Genomic DNA, 15,501 nt, shown 5'->3' on the forward strand with positions numbered 1-15,501 from the left:
GAGAAGGAAGAAAATATAAGACATGGCCGAACGTTGGCGGCTTCCGCGTGCGAAAGGGAAGGTGTAGGAGGAGAGGGAAGGGAAGCAGGAGGACATCGGGCGCTCAACTTCACGACTACCACTGCGGACGGCTCAAGACTACTCCAATCATTTCAGGAGAAGTCTTAGAAGTATTGCAAAAACCCACTGCAGGGTATAGTCAAGTGCCTCATGCATGTTAGGTTGTGTTAAGAATGAGTGCTTCTATGGACATGCCTGAAGCGCATCCTAGGCTACTTCCGTAGGCTGGGAGATTGCTGCTAGAGCTGCTGATGATCTAGGCGGAAGGATCTAGGCACTCGTGCGCTATGTTATGTTTGGAGGAAGGTTGTGCCCACGTATCTCTTAGAAGGGTAAACGAGCCGGCTGAGTTTGCGCGAGCCAGTCTACAAATTGTTCAAATTGACAAGTTTACGTCTCGTCTAGAGATCAGATAATCCATCAAGGCACTTCAAACAACGCCAGAACGGTGTACACAGTTGATGACCCAATCAGGAAAACAAGAGCCTCTTTTTAGAGGAAAGAAACAGGACAGCTAGGAAAGGGGCAGTCCCGTGAGGGAAGAAAGGAGCGGTGTAGTCGGAAAGAGCCTTAACTCGTCATCGTGTTGAGTAGAACTGGGCTGCTCCAGTTTGCAAAACGAGGTTTTATATTTTCAACGCTTTTCGACCTCAGGTCAACACAAAATTCATTACATTGACCTTTCCAACATCTGCCCAAAGCGCCGCCTGTCCGTCCATGAATCCATGCACATAAGCCGGACCGACAACTACATAACATGATTTCCCATCACAGTCTACGACTGGTCGTATCACCATTGGAACTTTTCCCCCATGCAGCACAGCAATCAACTCTCCTGGCTCAGACGTGTGCGGTACCATGCAATAAAAACCAAGGTCCGAGATCGCAAACATCCAATCTGCTCGCATCTTGTGCTGCGCCGCCCCCTTATCGGCGGAAACGCAAGGATGCGCAGCCATTCCAGGAAGGAAAGGAAAGGCAACGCGAAAATAGAAAGCGTAGTGATAGATTTCAGATTTAAGAACACAAAGAATATATTACCCGATCACACTAGCCAAATCCGTATAATGAAAACCCTCAAAAAACTGAGGATCGAACCTCAAGGTTATGAGGTGTTTAATTGCGGTTCGATAGGAATATATACACAAGGCATCTACCCACAAGATACAAGGCAGTGCTGGCTTCCGGAGATGGCGCAATGCGTCTGCTAGATTGACGGTGACATCGTGGCCCATTCCATTGACAGTGATACGAGCTGTGCTGTTTGGATTACCCCAGACGTAAGAAAGAGCCTCGTATGGCGGGTGGTTTGCGAAGGCCGTATGGTTGAGGCTACATTGGATGGGCGCAGAGAAGACTGGAGATGGGTGTAAATTCAACAGCCGAAATTCCTCGAGCTGTGGGACTAGTGGCCGATATATTGCTGATGGGAGGTTTCTCTTGAGGGAAGATGCGAGCATTCCTTGGCAAGTTGACACATTTGCGGGCTTGTCTATGGGCGAAGGGGTGAACCAGCAGTGTGAACAGTGTGGTCTAACAAAATCCTCGATTCGCTCTAGTGGGTTCATCGTAACTGTTGGGTTCCGATAGAGTCGGAAGACTCTTCGAGGACTGCTAGTCGTATACTGAGTATACCAACTAGGGTTGGGTTGAAAGGACGCGTGAGATCAGCACAGAAACCGCATGTGGAGAGAACTATCAACAATGACAAGCTAGGAAAATTGTTGTGAGGGGGATGTGCACGAGTCGAGTAGCTAAAAAGCTACCACTAGGTTGGTTGGCAAGTGTATGGAGGGACACTTACAGGATAGGAGTTGGAGAGGATGGTGGGTAGGGCAGGCAGCAGTAACAGCGGGGGATCACTATCATGGAGAAGCGAAGCCAAATTAGGCACTACCAGGCCTCTATGCAACTGCACCTGTCATCTGTAAACTCTACAGAATTCACCATATTACCTGCGAACTGCACCATGGAACACCGCATCGCACCACACCGGGCATGAGAAAGGTGGCACTCTAACTCTAGGACAAGCTGTCTCGTGGGTACACCTGTCTGCCACTGCTTGGGGTGCTTTAATACATTTTCGGAAATCTAAACAGGATAGAAACTCTTCACTCTCCGCCATATAGAAACTTGTTGAAGCACTTTAAGCAGTGGTAGACAGGTGCACCTATAAGACAGCATGGTTAGTGAGTGTTAACAGAACGTGGTAGTCTATAAACCTATAAACTACATATACACTATTACTATGCTTGTGTATGCTTGTTTAGCACCGCTTGAGGTCCTCTAGTATGTTATTATTATTCGTAGAATACTAGTCCTGGCATTTCTGATAGCTCACCGGGCCACCTCAGACGGTGTTGAAATGCTTGAGTGTGCCACTTTTTTCCCGTCTAGCGTGCGCACTTGCAATCAAGCTACCTTCGCCTCCGCCTCCTCTACTGTCTTCTCCAAGAAGCTAAGTAAGACCTGCGCCGAAGTGAAGGTAAGCGACACTCCCTTCTCCGGCACATCCGTCTTCGGCGCTTTCCTGTCCTCACCAGCCTGCCTTTTCGGAATCTCCAACGGCAGTGGCCCAAATGGCAGATCATCCTCTATGTAGGGATCCTGCAGCAGCTTCATCGCATCCCTGTACGGCTCGTACTCCGGGTTCTGGAGTAAGAGTGCATCGAGCATCTGGTACACGCCTCTGATAGCACTTTCCAGAGCACCAACAATCCATGCGTGGTGAGCAGACGCAGCTTCCCCGACGAGGAAGAGCCAGCCGTTTTGCTGAATGATCTCGGGCCACATGTTAGAGAACTGGCCGGGGCCGAAGTAGGCGAAGGCGCCAGACATGTTGGGGTCGTTGTACCAGTCCCAGGCGTGGTGATCATCGTAGAGTTCCTCGAGTTCCGCTCGTAACGCTTTGTAGGTGTCAGGAGTGGAATGCAGAAGCGCGAGGTCGTTGAGCAGAAGCTCCTTCAGCTCTGTTTCGTGCTTGGAGTTGGTAGGATTGGATATCAAGGTTCCGATTCTTTGCGCATCCTGGGCCCAGGTGTAGCTGCAAAGTAGCACGGCCGGTTTGTCGTAGTCGTCGTTTATATTGTAAGATGGATACACGCAGACACGAGTCGGGCGGTCCGTCTTTGCAATTCCGCCTTTGTTAATGTTGTGAGGTTCCTTCATCCACCAAGCTTTCTTGAACTTCATTCCAACTTTGCAAGAAGCGCCATAGCCTAGCGAACGAATGGCTTGTTTGGTGCCATAGCGCAATCCCGCGTCCTTGAGGTCCATGCGCTGGAGCGCCCCGAGAGTAGTCGAGTTGAATACTGCGAAGTAGTCACGGGTCTCGGTCGGAGCAGATGGTTCGTCGGCGTGTTTGATTGTCAAAGTGATGGTTCCCTTTGGGTCTGTCGAGATTTTCGTCACTTGTCTGTTCAACTCGGGCTTCTTGACCAACTTGTCAGCCATGAGCCGGGCTACTTTTTGGGTTCCGCCCTCGACGCAGAGCCATTTGGTATTGTCTATGGAGGTCGGCTCCTCGATGCCAAAGTCAAGTCCTTCGAGGACTGTTTCTGCGAGAGACTGATTGTACCATCCGGTTGCACTAGAATCCGAACGTTAACTGTGTCCACAAACCTCTCGCGTAGCTTACTTACTAGGCAAAGGTCTCAAGCCACTCCGTGGTGTTAAAGTTGTAGCCGGGTCCCTTAATAGGCGGCTTGATAGTCGGTGGGAGGTCCGCAATGTCAGTGCTAGATTGCACGAGTCAGTAACGTTGCGAAGTAGATCCCTTTCGGAACAAGCACTCACGAGCGGAAGAATTGGCGTGTGCTCATGTAGTCGGCTGATTCTAGGAGCTTCCAACCCTCATCACTTCGAGTACCATCCATGTCTTCCTTCAAAGCGTCTACGAATGGCTTGATGGCAGTTTCAACCAGTTTCCCAGGATCCTGCGTCAAGAGTCTGGCGGTCAATTAATAGGCGGAACCCATATGCTGAAGAGTTGATACAAATGAACACTTACTCTTTGGGAATCCCATCGGGATCATCGTCTTTGTAGTCGGCATTGACGCGATAGGGATCCTCCGCCCCATTGAGAGGCCCCCCAACATAACGTATGTCGTTGAAGTATGTAGGGCAAACTTTCTTGTAGTCTTCCAGGTAATACGGAACCAGGCCACCATTTTCCTTCGTGAGGCCTAGATATTTGAACAGGCGAAATGTCCTGCAATAAACTCAGCATTGGCATTGAAGTCTAATCTCTGCGAGGTGGATTCTACCTGTTCATCACATCGTTCTCTGGAAATCTCATGGCGCCGACATCGTAGTAGTCGTGCGGGAGCACGTCGCCCTTGCTGAAGTGATGTGTATACAGCCTGCCGCCCAATCGACTTTCATCAGCCGCTTCCAGGATATCATACGTGATTTCAAGATCTTCTCTTTTCAGGCGCTTATTGATGAAGTCGAGCGTCATAGCCGTGAAGAGGCCCGCGCATCCTGCTCCAACAATGCCGACATGGAGTTCCTTGCGGTTGGTGGGAGCTTCTCCAGTCAGTTTGTTGTCGCCTGGAAGCAGGCCCTGCACGCGATCGATGAGTTGCGAGATAGTATTCGCCGGGGGGAGATTCTGCTGTGCACTGATCTTCTCATTGATGAGGGTGAACTTCTTGTCCAGTTTCGCTCGAGCGACATAGCGAGCCCATTGGTACTTGTATGGGTCATGGTCTGATGTGGTGCTCACGGCACGAGGAAGGTTGACAAGAGTAGACATCCTGAGTGAGAAATCGGAAGATGATGCTTTGGAATATGACCTGCACTCTCACGGGCATTCTTTCTACTTATGCTGTTGTTCGCGCAACATTTGAACGCTAGCTGATCGACTCATTCAGCTACACTTCTACGCTGGCATGTCTGGACTCGTTACCACGTCAAGAAACGTCGAGAATTGAATGTGGCTTGAGCTGGAAGGCGCTTCAGTGAATTGAAACGTCCAATCAAGATAGCCGGGGCGTCTACACTATTGAACATGCATATCAAAAGTCAACGCCAGACTCCACAATGAAGCATACGCGGTTGTCAGACCTGCCCACATGCAAGCCTTTTCGGCATTTCCGTCATTAGCGAAGTGATTTGGACACTTCAAAGTGGGGAAATGCTCATTGTAGATCGTTATCAGCTTATAATTACTTCTCGTAGCGATTGCCACGCGCGTTCGTGTGTGACGGGCGTTGAGACGAGCAGGTTAAGGCAAGTTTCAGCCGTACATGCATGGTCTAGACAGTTTAAGAAGCTTTTAGATCTATGCGTCTTCGCGCATTAGGCCAAGACCTATGCGCGTCCATGAGTCCAGAAGCTGTGATAGCGAAATGCGGTCTGCAGCCAGCCAGCCACCAAGCGGGTGGAGCCCCAGTGAGCGATCCGGCCCGCGGCTAGACGTGTTCTGGCATTTGTGGGTCAATGCAGGGTCAGAATAGAGTGCCGTGATGCATTCGTTGGATTCGTTGAACAAGGAAGAGGATGGAGAGAATGTGGAGGCTGGTGAGAAACCTTCGGCCCCACGCGGGGCATGAGAAAAGTGGCACTCTAGAATACTTACAGGACAAGCTGTCTCGTGGGTACACCTGTCTGCCGCTGCTTGGGGTGCTTCAATACATCTTCAGAAATCTAGATGGGATAGAATCTCTTCACTCTGCGCTATATGGAAATTTATTAAAGCACTTTTAAGCAGTGGTAGACAGGTGCACCCATAAGACAGCGTGGTTGATGGATGTTAACAGAACGTGGTAGTCCACAAACCCGTGAGCTGTATACACACTAAGGTCTTCTAGTATGTTATTGTTATTCGTAGAATACCAGTTCTGGCATTTCTGATAGCTCACCGGGCCACCTCAGACGGTGTTGAAATGCTTGAGGTACGCTCGAACATCATCGCTCCCTATTTTTTGAAGTCAGTTTCTCTGAAAAACGTGAGTTTAAGAGGTATAGCTTTATGCTATCTATCCTCTCCTCTCACCTTATCTCATATAATTTGCCTCGGAAACGTGTTCTATTAATCTAACCCTCACGCCCGGCATCTTCGCAAACATATCCGGACCTGCAATTAATCTAAGACCGCCCTGCTACATTTCCTTAGGACAAGAGGACAGAACTCAAGAGTGCCTTCAAGCTGTGTATTTATTGATGCTCTGCTACCAAAGAAATGTTGTCGCTACTTCCGTTCGTTTATTTTCATCTTTGTGGCTTCGCTATAATTTCACATCGCTCTTTTCGACACACATTGCATTACACACCATGAAACTCTCAACCTTCTTCGCCACAGCAGCACTGCTAGCCAAAGCCCTAGCATCTGAAGACCCCTCACCCTCTCCCGCCTCCGAATTCGCCTCCGAATCCTCCCCTTCCCCTGGGCCTCCCTCTGGACCGCCTCCTCCTTCTCCGCCTACACCACCCCCTGCCGCGCCTCTTCCACCTTCACCGCCGAGATCTACACCCTAGCCGAGATGTACCCAACCCTGAAAACCTGGGCGCCGGAGCTCAAGGTCTTCTACAACAAAGTCGAGTACCCCGGCTCCTGGGACGGGGTCGATCTGCACGGCGACAAGCGCGAGCTGCTAAAGATGAATTTAGCCGATATCCCTGAGGGGATGCAGACGTGGTTGAAAGCGCACGAGTTCCAGAGAAGGTACAGTGTGCAGGGGGATGTGGTGTTTTTCGCGCCTGGGGGCGATGTATCCGTTGTTGCTGCTTTGGGTGAATGAGCCGGAGGGAGCGTTTGTGAGGGTAGGTTGAGGCGCGTACGTTTGATACAGAGGACAGTGCTGATTATGAGTGTGTAGGGGTTTTCGAGGACTTGGAAAATTATGGAAGAGAGCCGAGGGATGGGGGCGTGGTGGCTAGTGTGAGCCATAGAAATACGGGGATGAATGAGATGGAGGTTATGATTGAGGTGACGCTATTGAAGTTGGAGAGGGCGAAAGGAGAAGGGGCATGCGGAGCTTAAGGATGAGCTTTGAGTGTTTAGTCGCGTCTCTCGTTCGGACATTCTTCCCCATAAAAATGTTTCGATATTCTTAAGCAGCTTCACCTCTATCATGGCTCCTCTGAGCGCGGGAATTGCGTTTCGCGTTCTCCGTTTTGTCGTGCGATATCGCAGAGATCATGTTATAGATGAACATCGAACTGAACGTTACCGCCACGAACCCTAGTAAAGCTGCGACTGCGACGATGGAGAAGACAGTAAACCCGTACGCCGCATTCTGAAACGTCGCGCTGTCAGCGAGCTGAGGCGTTCCCGCGCCGACTTGCATGGCTGAGAAGACCAGCGAGAAGAACACGAAGACGATGAGAACCCAGCCGAAGTTCCTTTGAAAGAAGACAACGTAGCGGTTGTAGCCGTAGAGGTAGCCGCGGACAAAATGCGTCCTGAAGAAGCGAATGCGGTAGATGGTGTTGATCCTCCCGAGGCGTAGCTCGCCGAATAGATAGCGTTTGTTGACTTGATGTAGCGAGTTCACGTCGACGTGTGAACAGAAATCAGTAACAAATCGTTTCCAAGAAACCCATGTGATGGGCAAAGGCAAGAGATCCAATTCTTGGGCTACTTTCAGATCCAAAGGTGACCGGACGAGCCAGAGGTATGATAGCAAAAAGCCACACGCAGATTCATGCAAGGCTTTTGATTTAGGTCCGCATAGATACTTTTCCCAAAACTCACAGTTCAGTAAGAATGCCGGTAGAGGTTTGATGAAGAGGCGGTTTGAGAACTTGAGAAGGTGGAGATCTGCCTGTTCGGTCTGCAGTACATCGAAGCCCATCATCTGCTGTCTATGCAGAGGACGGGCATTGAGAGGCCTTCCAGCCATCCATAGTAGATGATGGATGACATTGAGACGCTCCAGATCCAAGTCTTGCTCTAAGAACCCCTCTACATCATCGTTCACTAGATGTACTACATGTTGCGTCCGCAGTTCGTATGTAGCTGGCAGCGATTGGAGCGCGGCCTGCAAGCCTGGCGCAGTACTCTGCTGGGAGTCGTGTAGCTGTATCTCATGGATTGCGGTGGGAGAATGACGAGGTGCCGCAGCATCTACAGCTTGCGTAAGTACTGGCAATGTAAATGGAGGTCGAAGAGGAGGAGCCTAAGGCGAGTTAGCAGACACTTGACGCGCATCCTCAAGCGAAGGTACCTTGTCTTCTGCCATATCTCGACTCTTCAGGGGTATGCCAGTTTGCAAGGCCGACCGCAGAGGAGGACTGAAGACAAGGTGGACGTTGCGCGAGGTTGTAGACGTGTCTACGGGGGCGGAATCGGAGGCATGTGTGAGACGTGCAGCAAGCCACAATCGCCAAGATTTTAGGCCTAATTATGAGTACGATTTACACAGGGTTATGTTCAGTTTTAAGTCAGGCGCTGTCCAAATCGAGGCGCTGTTGAGACGTGACTGTGTGGGTGACAGTAAGTAGTCATATGTACATTCATTGCGTTGATCATGAAATTGAGTATCGCGCAGCATTTCTTTATTGTTTGATCAGAGGCTTTACTTTTTACGGCATGTGTCACCAATTGACACGTCGTGACACCTATTGAAGCTCTGGTGTATGAATCCAAGCCGTAGCGCTCAAGAGCCCTCCATGAGGACATGAGATGCAGTTCAACAATCAACTACCACACAGAGCCTCTTCATTTGCAATAGTTCGCTGGAAAGCTACCCTTCTGGCCATTGAGTTCGCCTTCCCACCAATCCTGTGAGCTCTGTGTCTTCTTTGTAACCCTTATCCGATCGCCTTCGCGGAAAGCCAAGTCACCCTGAGTTGAAGCTACGAAATCATACATCGCGGTAACGTATTCGCCCTGATACGATCCTATCTTCTTAGGAGGCGGCGGAGGTGGAGGCTTCTTCTTTCCTGCCGCTGGATTTGGAGATCTAGGACGGACAGCACTGGCTGAGGGTATCCTCGGCTTTACAAAATAGTCGTTTTGGCCATTGGTTGCGGAAGGAGATGAAGTACGACGTCCCCATTGCTCTTGGCTAGAAGATGGGCTAAGATTGTTAGAATAACTACTCCCAATTTTCGGCTTAGAAGCGTTGAGATGGTGCATAGACGGCTTGTTGGAGAGATTCAGAGATTGCGGTGGCTCGTTGACTTCTTGATGGTCGTAACTTGGCCTGGGAGAGGTGGCGTGGCGTACAGTTCCCATAGTTGGGACCGAAGAGTTACTGCTCCCTTTACGTCCTGGAATGACCTTGTTTCTGAGACCCATGCCAGTTAGAGTGCTGCCTTGGTCCGGGTTCGCAGCGCTCGAGTTTCGCCCTGGAACCACCTTGTTCCTCAGACCAAGGCCAGTGAGTGTGCTGCCCTGATCGGGCATCCTCATAGGAAGATGGACTGCCTTGCCACGCGCCAGCAGCTCTATACCACTTTCTGCTTCCTTGCGAAGAGGAGTGAATTCGGCATCCCAAACCGGTATCACCTCTTCTAGCTCTGGCGGCGGGTTTGGGAATCCCTGCTCCTGGGAGTATTGGTGGAGGACAGTATATAGATTTCCAAGCAGATTGTTCTGGAGCAATATCTGGTTGGCCAGTAGGTGCGGGAGAAGGGAGAAGGTGGCTGCGTTTATGCCAGGGAGCTTCTCTCGAAGGCTCTCATCTGCACACTCGTATTCGTAGGATGCTTTCGCGAGGTCGGCCTCATGTTTCCCAAGGGCTGATTCCTCGCGTGGAGATCGTGTAGCTTTCTTTTCCAGTGCTTCCACGCGGCCCTTAAACCTTTCGTAGTCCAACTGTAGTTGTTTAGGTACTGTCTAGGTAATTGGGAGATGTTCGAACTACCTTTCGGTCCTCTCTATTCTTGATAGTCTTCTTCAAGGGCTTTAGCGACTCTCTAGCTGTTTTTGCGGGCCCGATGAGTCTCGTGTCAATTGCTTGGACCTCCGTGTTCATGTCCACCTTGAGCTCCAGGTATGCCTCTTTCAGCTTCGCCGCTCGCTCTAATGTCGCTCTCGGGGCGTCGACCGGTATATAGCCGCTCTCATATTCTTCCTTCGTGCCTAATGGGAGGTAGAGAATATGGACTTCCTCAATCATGCCTAGCTGGTGGGTGAGGATGTTCGACCAAGCGTCTCGCCACATTTTGGCTGCGTCTGCGATCTGATACAGAATTAGACATATTCAATGCGTAGGCTGGTCTCTTGCGGACCTTGACGAGCATCTGGTCCGCCTCTTCAAACTCGCGGAGCATGGTAGCGACGTCGCCGGTCTCAGGTTTCCTGCCCGGCATGATTTTCGTGAACTTCCTCTGGACTCGCTGCATGATGGCGGTAGGAGGAGATAACGCTCCTCGCACGATGGAATAGTGAAATGAATAGGAAGAGGTAGAAAAGGAGGTTAGAAGTTGTGGTCTGAGGTGCTGTGTTCGTGAAAGTGGCTCAGCCTGCTGCGCGGTAGTACGGCACCCAGCAACGACGGACCCCCGCGATTTGGGGCCAAAGGGTGGGAATGCGAGTTTGTTATGGAGAGGGACGCAACGGCTGACATGCTGTTGATAATCTGCAGCAGTTGCATCCCTGGAGGCTGAAATCCTGCAGCTGGTAGTACGCGGCACGTCACGGGACAGCGTGTAAAATTCTGGCCCGCTTCCCTTCACGTCCTCCATCCTCAACGCGTCACTCCACGCCAACATCCTCACCCCGCGCCAGTGAAGCTATATACGCCCATGCCTGAGCGCTCTCGCTACCCTACGACTGAGGAGCTTGTACGATGGCGGCGGCTGTACGAAGCACTCCGAGCCTCACTATCCCGCCGACCCAAAACACCGCGCCCGTCCTCGAATTCCGCTGCCTATACACCCACGACCTCCGCCGGAAGTCTAAGAGATGGCAAGATGGCTTCTTACGGTTTCACACATTCAACAAGCGGGTCATGGTCTATGACGTACCGCGGAACTTCATCGGAGACACGCATTGGAAAGAGGAGGTCGATATACAAGAAGGCGATGAAATAACACTAGACAAAGGCGTTATGATAGAAGTCGCAGAGGCCATTGGGATACTGGAAACTGATTTGACGCCTCTGTTTGAGAAGAGAACTAAGGAATCACCGAAGTCAGGCGTCAGGCCAGCGGTCCCAATATCCGCCACTCGTACCAACATGCTACAAGGCCCCTCTCAGCTTCGCCATAAATCTCTCAACGCCTTGCTGGGAACTCCTAGAGGGCCTTATGGGAAGGCTGTGCTACCTAGCAAGTCTCCCTTTGAGGCTAGACGAGGTATCGAGGACAGACGAAACATCGAGAACAGACGGGACATCGAGAACAGCATCGATGAGGGGAGGTCACCCAAAAGGCAAAGAATAGTGGAGCCACAGCCAGGGCGTAATGCTGTCACACCCGTCCAAAGACCTCGCGCTGCTTTCAATAAGGATCCGCCTCTATGGGCAAGGACAGCAGACGCAAGGAAAGCCCAAATCGCCAAAGCTGCACCGGAAGTCTCAAGAGTCGCATCCCCTGTACTGAGTGATCATGTTGTCCAGGAGATCATTGATCTAGACTCCGACCTAGACAACATCTTCTCAGATGTGACGCTCCCCAGTACGCCACCTGGATTTGTCAAGCCTCGACGTCCGATACCGACCTCGAAGCCACGGGAAAACCCCGCTCCCGTATCAGCGCAATCAAGACATCGGACAGTAGCCACTCCAACGCGTTTATATCCTTCATCTCCGCCTGTTAGCGTTTCTAACAGAGTGAACAACGTGGCTGAAGCCTCGCGGTCTGACACCGTCGAAAAGCCCGATGAGAAACGCCCTCCTCTGTCTCCTCCTCGCAATCCCCGAGCAAAGGCATTGCGGTTGTCCAAGGGCAGAGGAAGGTCGACATTAATGTGCCAAAGTAACACCTCACGGCTAACGAAAACGACGAGCAACCCAAGTCCTGCCCCTGTTCAAGATGTTGATGATGACTTGTTTTCGGGATTGGATTGGGACTCTTTGGACGCTGAGGCTGCCGTTGTGACGGAGGAGCAAACATCTGTGAAAGATAAAAAAACCCGATTTGCCCCCGAGAAACGCAGCATTGTACCAGCGAAGACGAATTCAGATCAACGGCCTGCTAGAAGGAACGACACACCCATATCCGCTCCAGCACTTGAGCACTCTGTTCTTGTTAAAACTGCGTCCAAGATGGTGCCTCGTCCCTCTGTGGTCGACTCTCTTACTGAACGCGTTCCCAAGACAGCAGCTCAAACACCTGTTGTCGACCTTACTACAATACTCGGTCCCGAGACGACGCCTCAATCACCTGTAGATAAGTTTGTTGCTAAAGCCGTCCCAAAGGTGACACCTCGCCCAGTCGTGATCGAGGCGCCTACTTCTTCCCCCGACTTCTTCGAAGAAATGGACATCGTACACGGTCGTATGGACGAGCGCCTCCGCGTTTCCAGACCGCCACCTCCTGCGAAACCTACCAAAGCCGCCCAGCGTAAACGTGCAACTCCCAAAACGCCGAAAGAGCCACGACAGCCCAAGGCCGCTCGCGCCAAAGCTACGCCGAAAGCGAAGCCATCCGATCCCACCCCAGCTCCCGCCCCTATTTCCAAATCAGCAAAAACAGCAGTCTCAGCAAAGCCTCCGAAGCCACCAAAATACACACACCTTGAACCTGACCTGATAGAAGGCCCACCGCCCCTACCTGCAGTACCTTCCCCAACTAAAGACTCACCCACAGCCCGCCCCTTCCGCCGCGTGGTCTCCGAGAACGACGTACCAATCCCCTCGACAGCAGGCGCGTGGGAAGAACTAAATGCGGCCGCAACCGACCTCATCTCCAACCCCCCGATTCCGGCTCCTGCGAAACCCAAACGCAAGCTCCAGCGCTCCAAGAGTCTTGCTGTAGGTACTGGAGCGAAGAAACTCAAAGTGGCGGTTGTGGAGAAGGAAAGGGAGCCCATTCTTCCTCCGCCCCCACCTATAGATCACGACGTGGGAGCGTGGAGCACAGAGGCGTGTGACTTGTTTGATTGGAGGCCGCCGGGGTGGAGGGACGAGGAGGGCAATGAGGTTGGGAAGAGCGGGATGTTGGTCGGGGTTGGGTGATGTTAAGGACGTAAAGGGTGCGGCCAAGGACAAACTAAGCTGACATGAGATGGATGCGATGAGACGGAAGGTATGATATCGAATGGTTTATCTTTAGCTGGGATGATTACGTGTAAGGGATACGCTGGAGGTGGAATGGGTGAGATCTATGTTACGATACCCTTTCTTCACGTATCTCCAGGTCAATATCAATACCACTCATTGGAAGAACCACTTTAGAAGCATTACGTGCAAGCTCTCGCGCCTGCCTAGGTATATGAAAGTATGCCGTCTGATATCCGACCCGATCGGTCCACAGACGCGTCGACCCAGTAAAACTCCTTGAACCCCTCTGACCGTAATCCGAACCTCAAAATACCTGCTGATCTCGGTGGGTATAGCCTTGTGAAAAATTCGCCGGCGCTCTAAATCAATTCTGATAACGCAAAAAGTCACACCCTAACTGGACCGAATTGAAAACCGAGCATGCCACCACTGTCGTCGCTCGCCTACGCATACCATCCCCTCACCGTGACAGTGTTTCCTTCGTCGTCGGTGCGGTGCGGGATCAGCGGTTCTTTGATGTTGTACGCCTTGATATAGCCCCGCCACATGGGGTAGTCGAGAGCGAGGACAGCCTGATGTCTTGATATCTTTTGTTCGCGCTGTTCGACAATCTTGCGGGGTTCAGAGTACGCTGGTATGATATTAGCATTGATGGATATCTCCGAATTAGAGGCAGTACTCACACAGCACAGGCAAACCGTGCCTATCCTTGCCCATCTTCGCGTTCCCCTCTTTGATCAGGAAACTAACATAGAACATGTTTTCCACCGTCTGCCCAAAGGAGTGTGGGTTGATGATTAGATCGAAGAAGTCGACGGCTGCCTCGCCTTCCGCGTTCACGCGGATGCGGTGGGCGGTCATGGCCTTGTAGTAGTCTTCCTCGCTAGCGTCTTCGTCCACTTCGGCGTCGACCGCGTCCATGCCCTTCCTACAGTGCTCCTTTAGCTGCGATCTGATCTGGGAGACCATGTGCGTCAGAGTCGTGTTCGTGGCTGCCTCGATGTCTTCGCGCTCGATGGACTTGGGGCGCGTGACGGGTCCTCGGGCTTGTGTCTGCAGGCGGCCTCGTCGGCCTTGGGTTACGCGGACGCGCTTTTGGACAGAGAGCGGGCCGAGGAGGAAGTTGGGACACGGTGGCCGCTTGTTCGAGGGGAAGCAGGCGCGTCGGCCTAGGACAGCCCAGTCAAAGCCGTCGCCGTCGTTCTCTTCTTGGTCGTCATCGCTGTCTGGCTCGGCTCGTTGGCGGCGACGGGCTTGAGTGGATGTACGCCTCTGGTCGTCGCTGTCTGATTCGTCGTCCTGGTTGCCGCCGTTCCGCATGAACCTGATACATTTCGAGACGAACTCGTCCACGTCGATCTGGCCCGCCGTGTCTCCGAGAACACCGTTCGTAGTCTTCTTCAGTGCCAGCTCGCTGGCGTGTACCAGGAATTTGGAGTCCACCACTGCGTCAGACGTTTGTTTGACCTTCTTCATATGCTTATTTTGTTGTTTGATGAGATCCTTCAAGTCGTTGTTCTGAGGATGCACCAGCTCGTCCTTGCGATCTGTATAAAATTAGACGGAGCATTTGCAGCAGATAAGCTGCACTCACCAGTCATATCCCGAAAGTTCTCGCGCATGCGCATGCGCACCTCCCGGCGCTCCTTTGGATCCTGGTCCGGGTCATAGAACTGCTTCTGTACGTACTCTTCGACCGGAGTATCTGGATTCGGGGGGGCTTTGCTCGCCGGGGGGATGTTGAAGTCCCCGAGCCTTCGCCGCTTGTTGTCATGCTGGGTATTGGAACTGGGCGTGGGAAGGGTTGGGGGCCCCATCGGCTCTTTGCCATTCCACACTGGGCGAGGTGTCTCGTCGCGGTCGTCTGGCCGGTTTTCCTTATCGGACGAGGTGCCGGGAGTGGGCGAGAGCACTGAGTAGGTCGTTTCGCGTGTGGATGCGCGTTGCGGTCGTCGTCGCGTGCCGATTTGAGAGACGGGTGTTGGATCGCGGTACAGCGATGATTCGCGACTCGGAGCAGGAGTGTCTTCTGGATCGCGGTTGAGGCGCGCCATGGTTGTGTAGGTCGCTAGGTCATGGAACGGTGAATTTGGTGAGGCTCAGGAGTTGCAGCCTGACGCGGCGGCGAGACAAGGCTGTGCTTGTAGCGGCGGCGCAGCTCGGGCGCGTAATGCGATGGGCGAGGTCGCTGGATTGAGGGGTCTCGCAGACGATGAGAGATAGTTCTGGGTATGTCAAGAAAGGATGGATCAAGGGGCGGCCGGCGTCGACTGAGACGCGCTGCCCTGCCAGATGGTGTTGACCGTGTGCCCGCTCGCGCGCC

General features: G+C 52.2%; 8 protein-coding genes across 8 annotated transcripts; 3 read left to right on the forward strand and 5 right to left on the reverse strand.

Moving 5' to 3' along the window:
- Nucleotides 1–666: 666 nt before the first annotated feature.
- Nucleotides 667–1,693, reverse strand: BDZ99DRAFT_467669 (uncharacterized protein). The gene has a single exon (XM_033721070.1). The coding sequence runs from the start codon at nt 1,626–1,628 to the stop codon at nt 1,098–1,100; it is 531 nt and encodes a 176-aa protein (XP_033570903.1). The 5' UTR covers nt 1,629–1,693; the 3' UTR covers nt 667–1,097.
- Nucleotides 1,694–2,024: 331 nt separating this feature from the next.
- Nucleotides 2,025–4,816, reverse strand: BDZ99DRAFT_511735 (uncharacterized protein; the record flags this gene model as incomplete). Its single annotated transcript, XM_033724572.1, has 6 exons — nt 2,025–3,649; nt 3,702–3,797; nt 3,856–4,008; nt 4,070–4,270; nt 4,326–4,624; nt 4,787–4,816. 6 exons carry the CDS (start codon nt 4,814–4,816, stop codon nt 2,473–2,475), a joined length of 1,956 nt encoding a protein of 651 aa, XP_033570904.1. The 3' UTR covers nt 2,025–2,472.
- Nucleotides 4,817–6,104: 1,288 nt separating this feature from the next.
- BDZ99DRAFT_467670 (uncharacterized protein) lies at nt 6,105–6,888 on the forward strand. The gene is made up of 2 exons (XM_033721071.1): nt 6,105–6,789; nt 6,844–6,888. Exons 1-2 carry the CDS (start codon nt 6,546–6,548, stop codon nt 6,879–6,881), a joined length of 282 nt encoding a protein of 93 aa, XP_033570905.1. The 5' UTR covers nt 6,105–6,545; the 3' UTR covers nt 6,882–6,888.
- Nucleotides 6,889–7,033: 145 nt separating this feature from the next.
- Nucleotides 7,034–8,246, reverse strand: BDZ99DRAFT_545725 (uncharacterized protein; the record flags this gene model as incomplete). Its single annotated transcript, XM_033726854.1, has 3 exons — nt 7,034–8,069; nt 8,151–8,183; nt 8,232–8,246. 3 exons carry the CDS (start codon nt 8,244–8,246, stop codon nt 7,116–7,118), a joined length of 1,002 nt encoding a protein of 333 aa, XP_033570906.1. The 3' UTR covers nt 7,034–7,115.
- A 203-nt stretch (nt 8,247–8,449) lies between these two features.
- On the reverse strand, nt 8,450–10,579 carry BDZ99DRAFT_467673 (SH3 domain signaling protein). Its single transcript, XM_033721072.1, has 3 exons — nt 10,243–10,579; nt 9,876–10,193; nt 8,450–9,826 (listed from the first exon to the last, which is right to left on the reverse strand). The coding sequence occupies exons 1-3, from the start codon at nt 10,321–10,323 to the stop codon at nt 8,726–8,728; spliced, it is 1,500 nt and encodes a 499-aa protein (XP_033570907.1). The 5' UTR covers nt 10,324–10,579; the 3' UTR covers nt 8,450–8,725.
- Nucleotides 10,580–10,802: 223 nt separating this feature from the next.
- Nucleotides 10,803–11,354, forward strand: BDZ99DRAFT_452362 (uncharacterized protein; the record flags this gene model as incomplete). The annotated part of the gene is made up of 1 exon (XM_033718269.1): nt 10,803–11,354. A coding segment is annotated over one exon (552 nt), but the record flags the coding sequence as incomplete, so codon positions are not given.
- A 522-nt stretch (nt 11,355–11,876) lies between these two features.
- BDZ99DRAFT_467674 (uncharacterized protein) lies at nt 11,877–13,379 on the forward strand. Its single transcript, XM_033721073.1, has one exon. It carries the CDS (start codon nt 11,922–11,924, stop codon nt 13,131–13,133), a length of 1,212 nt encoding a protein of 403 aa, XP_033570909.1. The 5' UTR covers nt 11,877–11,921; the 3' UTR covers nt 13,134–13,379.
- Nucleotides 13,230–15,408, reverse strand: BDZ99DRAFT_467675 (Nse4-domain-containing protein). The gene is made up of 3 exons (XM_033721074.1): nt 14,773–15,408; nt 13,862–14,725; nt 13,230–13,809 (listed from the first exon to the last, which is right to left on the reverse strand). Exons 1-3 carry the CDS (start codon nt 15,230–15,232, stop codon nt 13,622–13,624), a joined length of 1,512 nt encoding a protein of 503 aa, XP_033570910.1. The 5' UTR covers nt 15,233–15,408; the 3' UTR covers nt 13,230–13,621.
- Nucleotides 15,409–15,501: the final 93 nt, after the last annotated feature.

This window comes from Mytilinidion resinicola (genome assembly GCF_010093595.1).
Source record: "Mytilinidion resinicola strain CBS 304.34 unplaced genomic scaffold BDZ99scaffold_24, whole genome shotgun sequence".
Classification (NCBI taxonomy): Eukaryota; Fungi; Ascomycota; class Dothideomycetes; order Mytilinidiales; family Mytilinidiaceae; genus Mytilinidion; species Mytilinidion resinicola.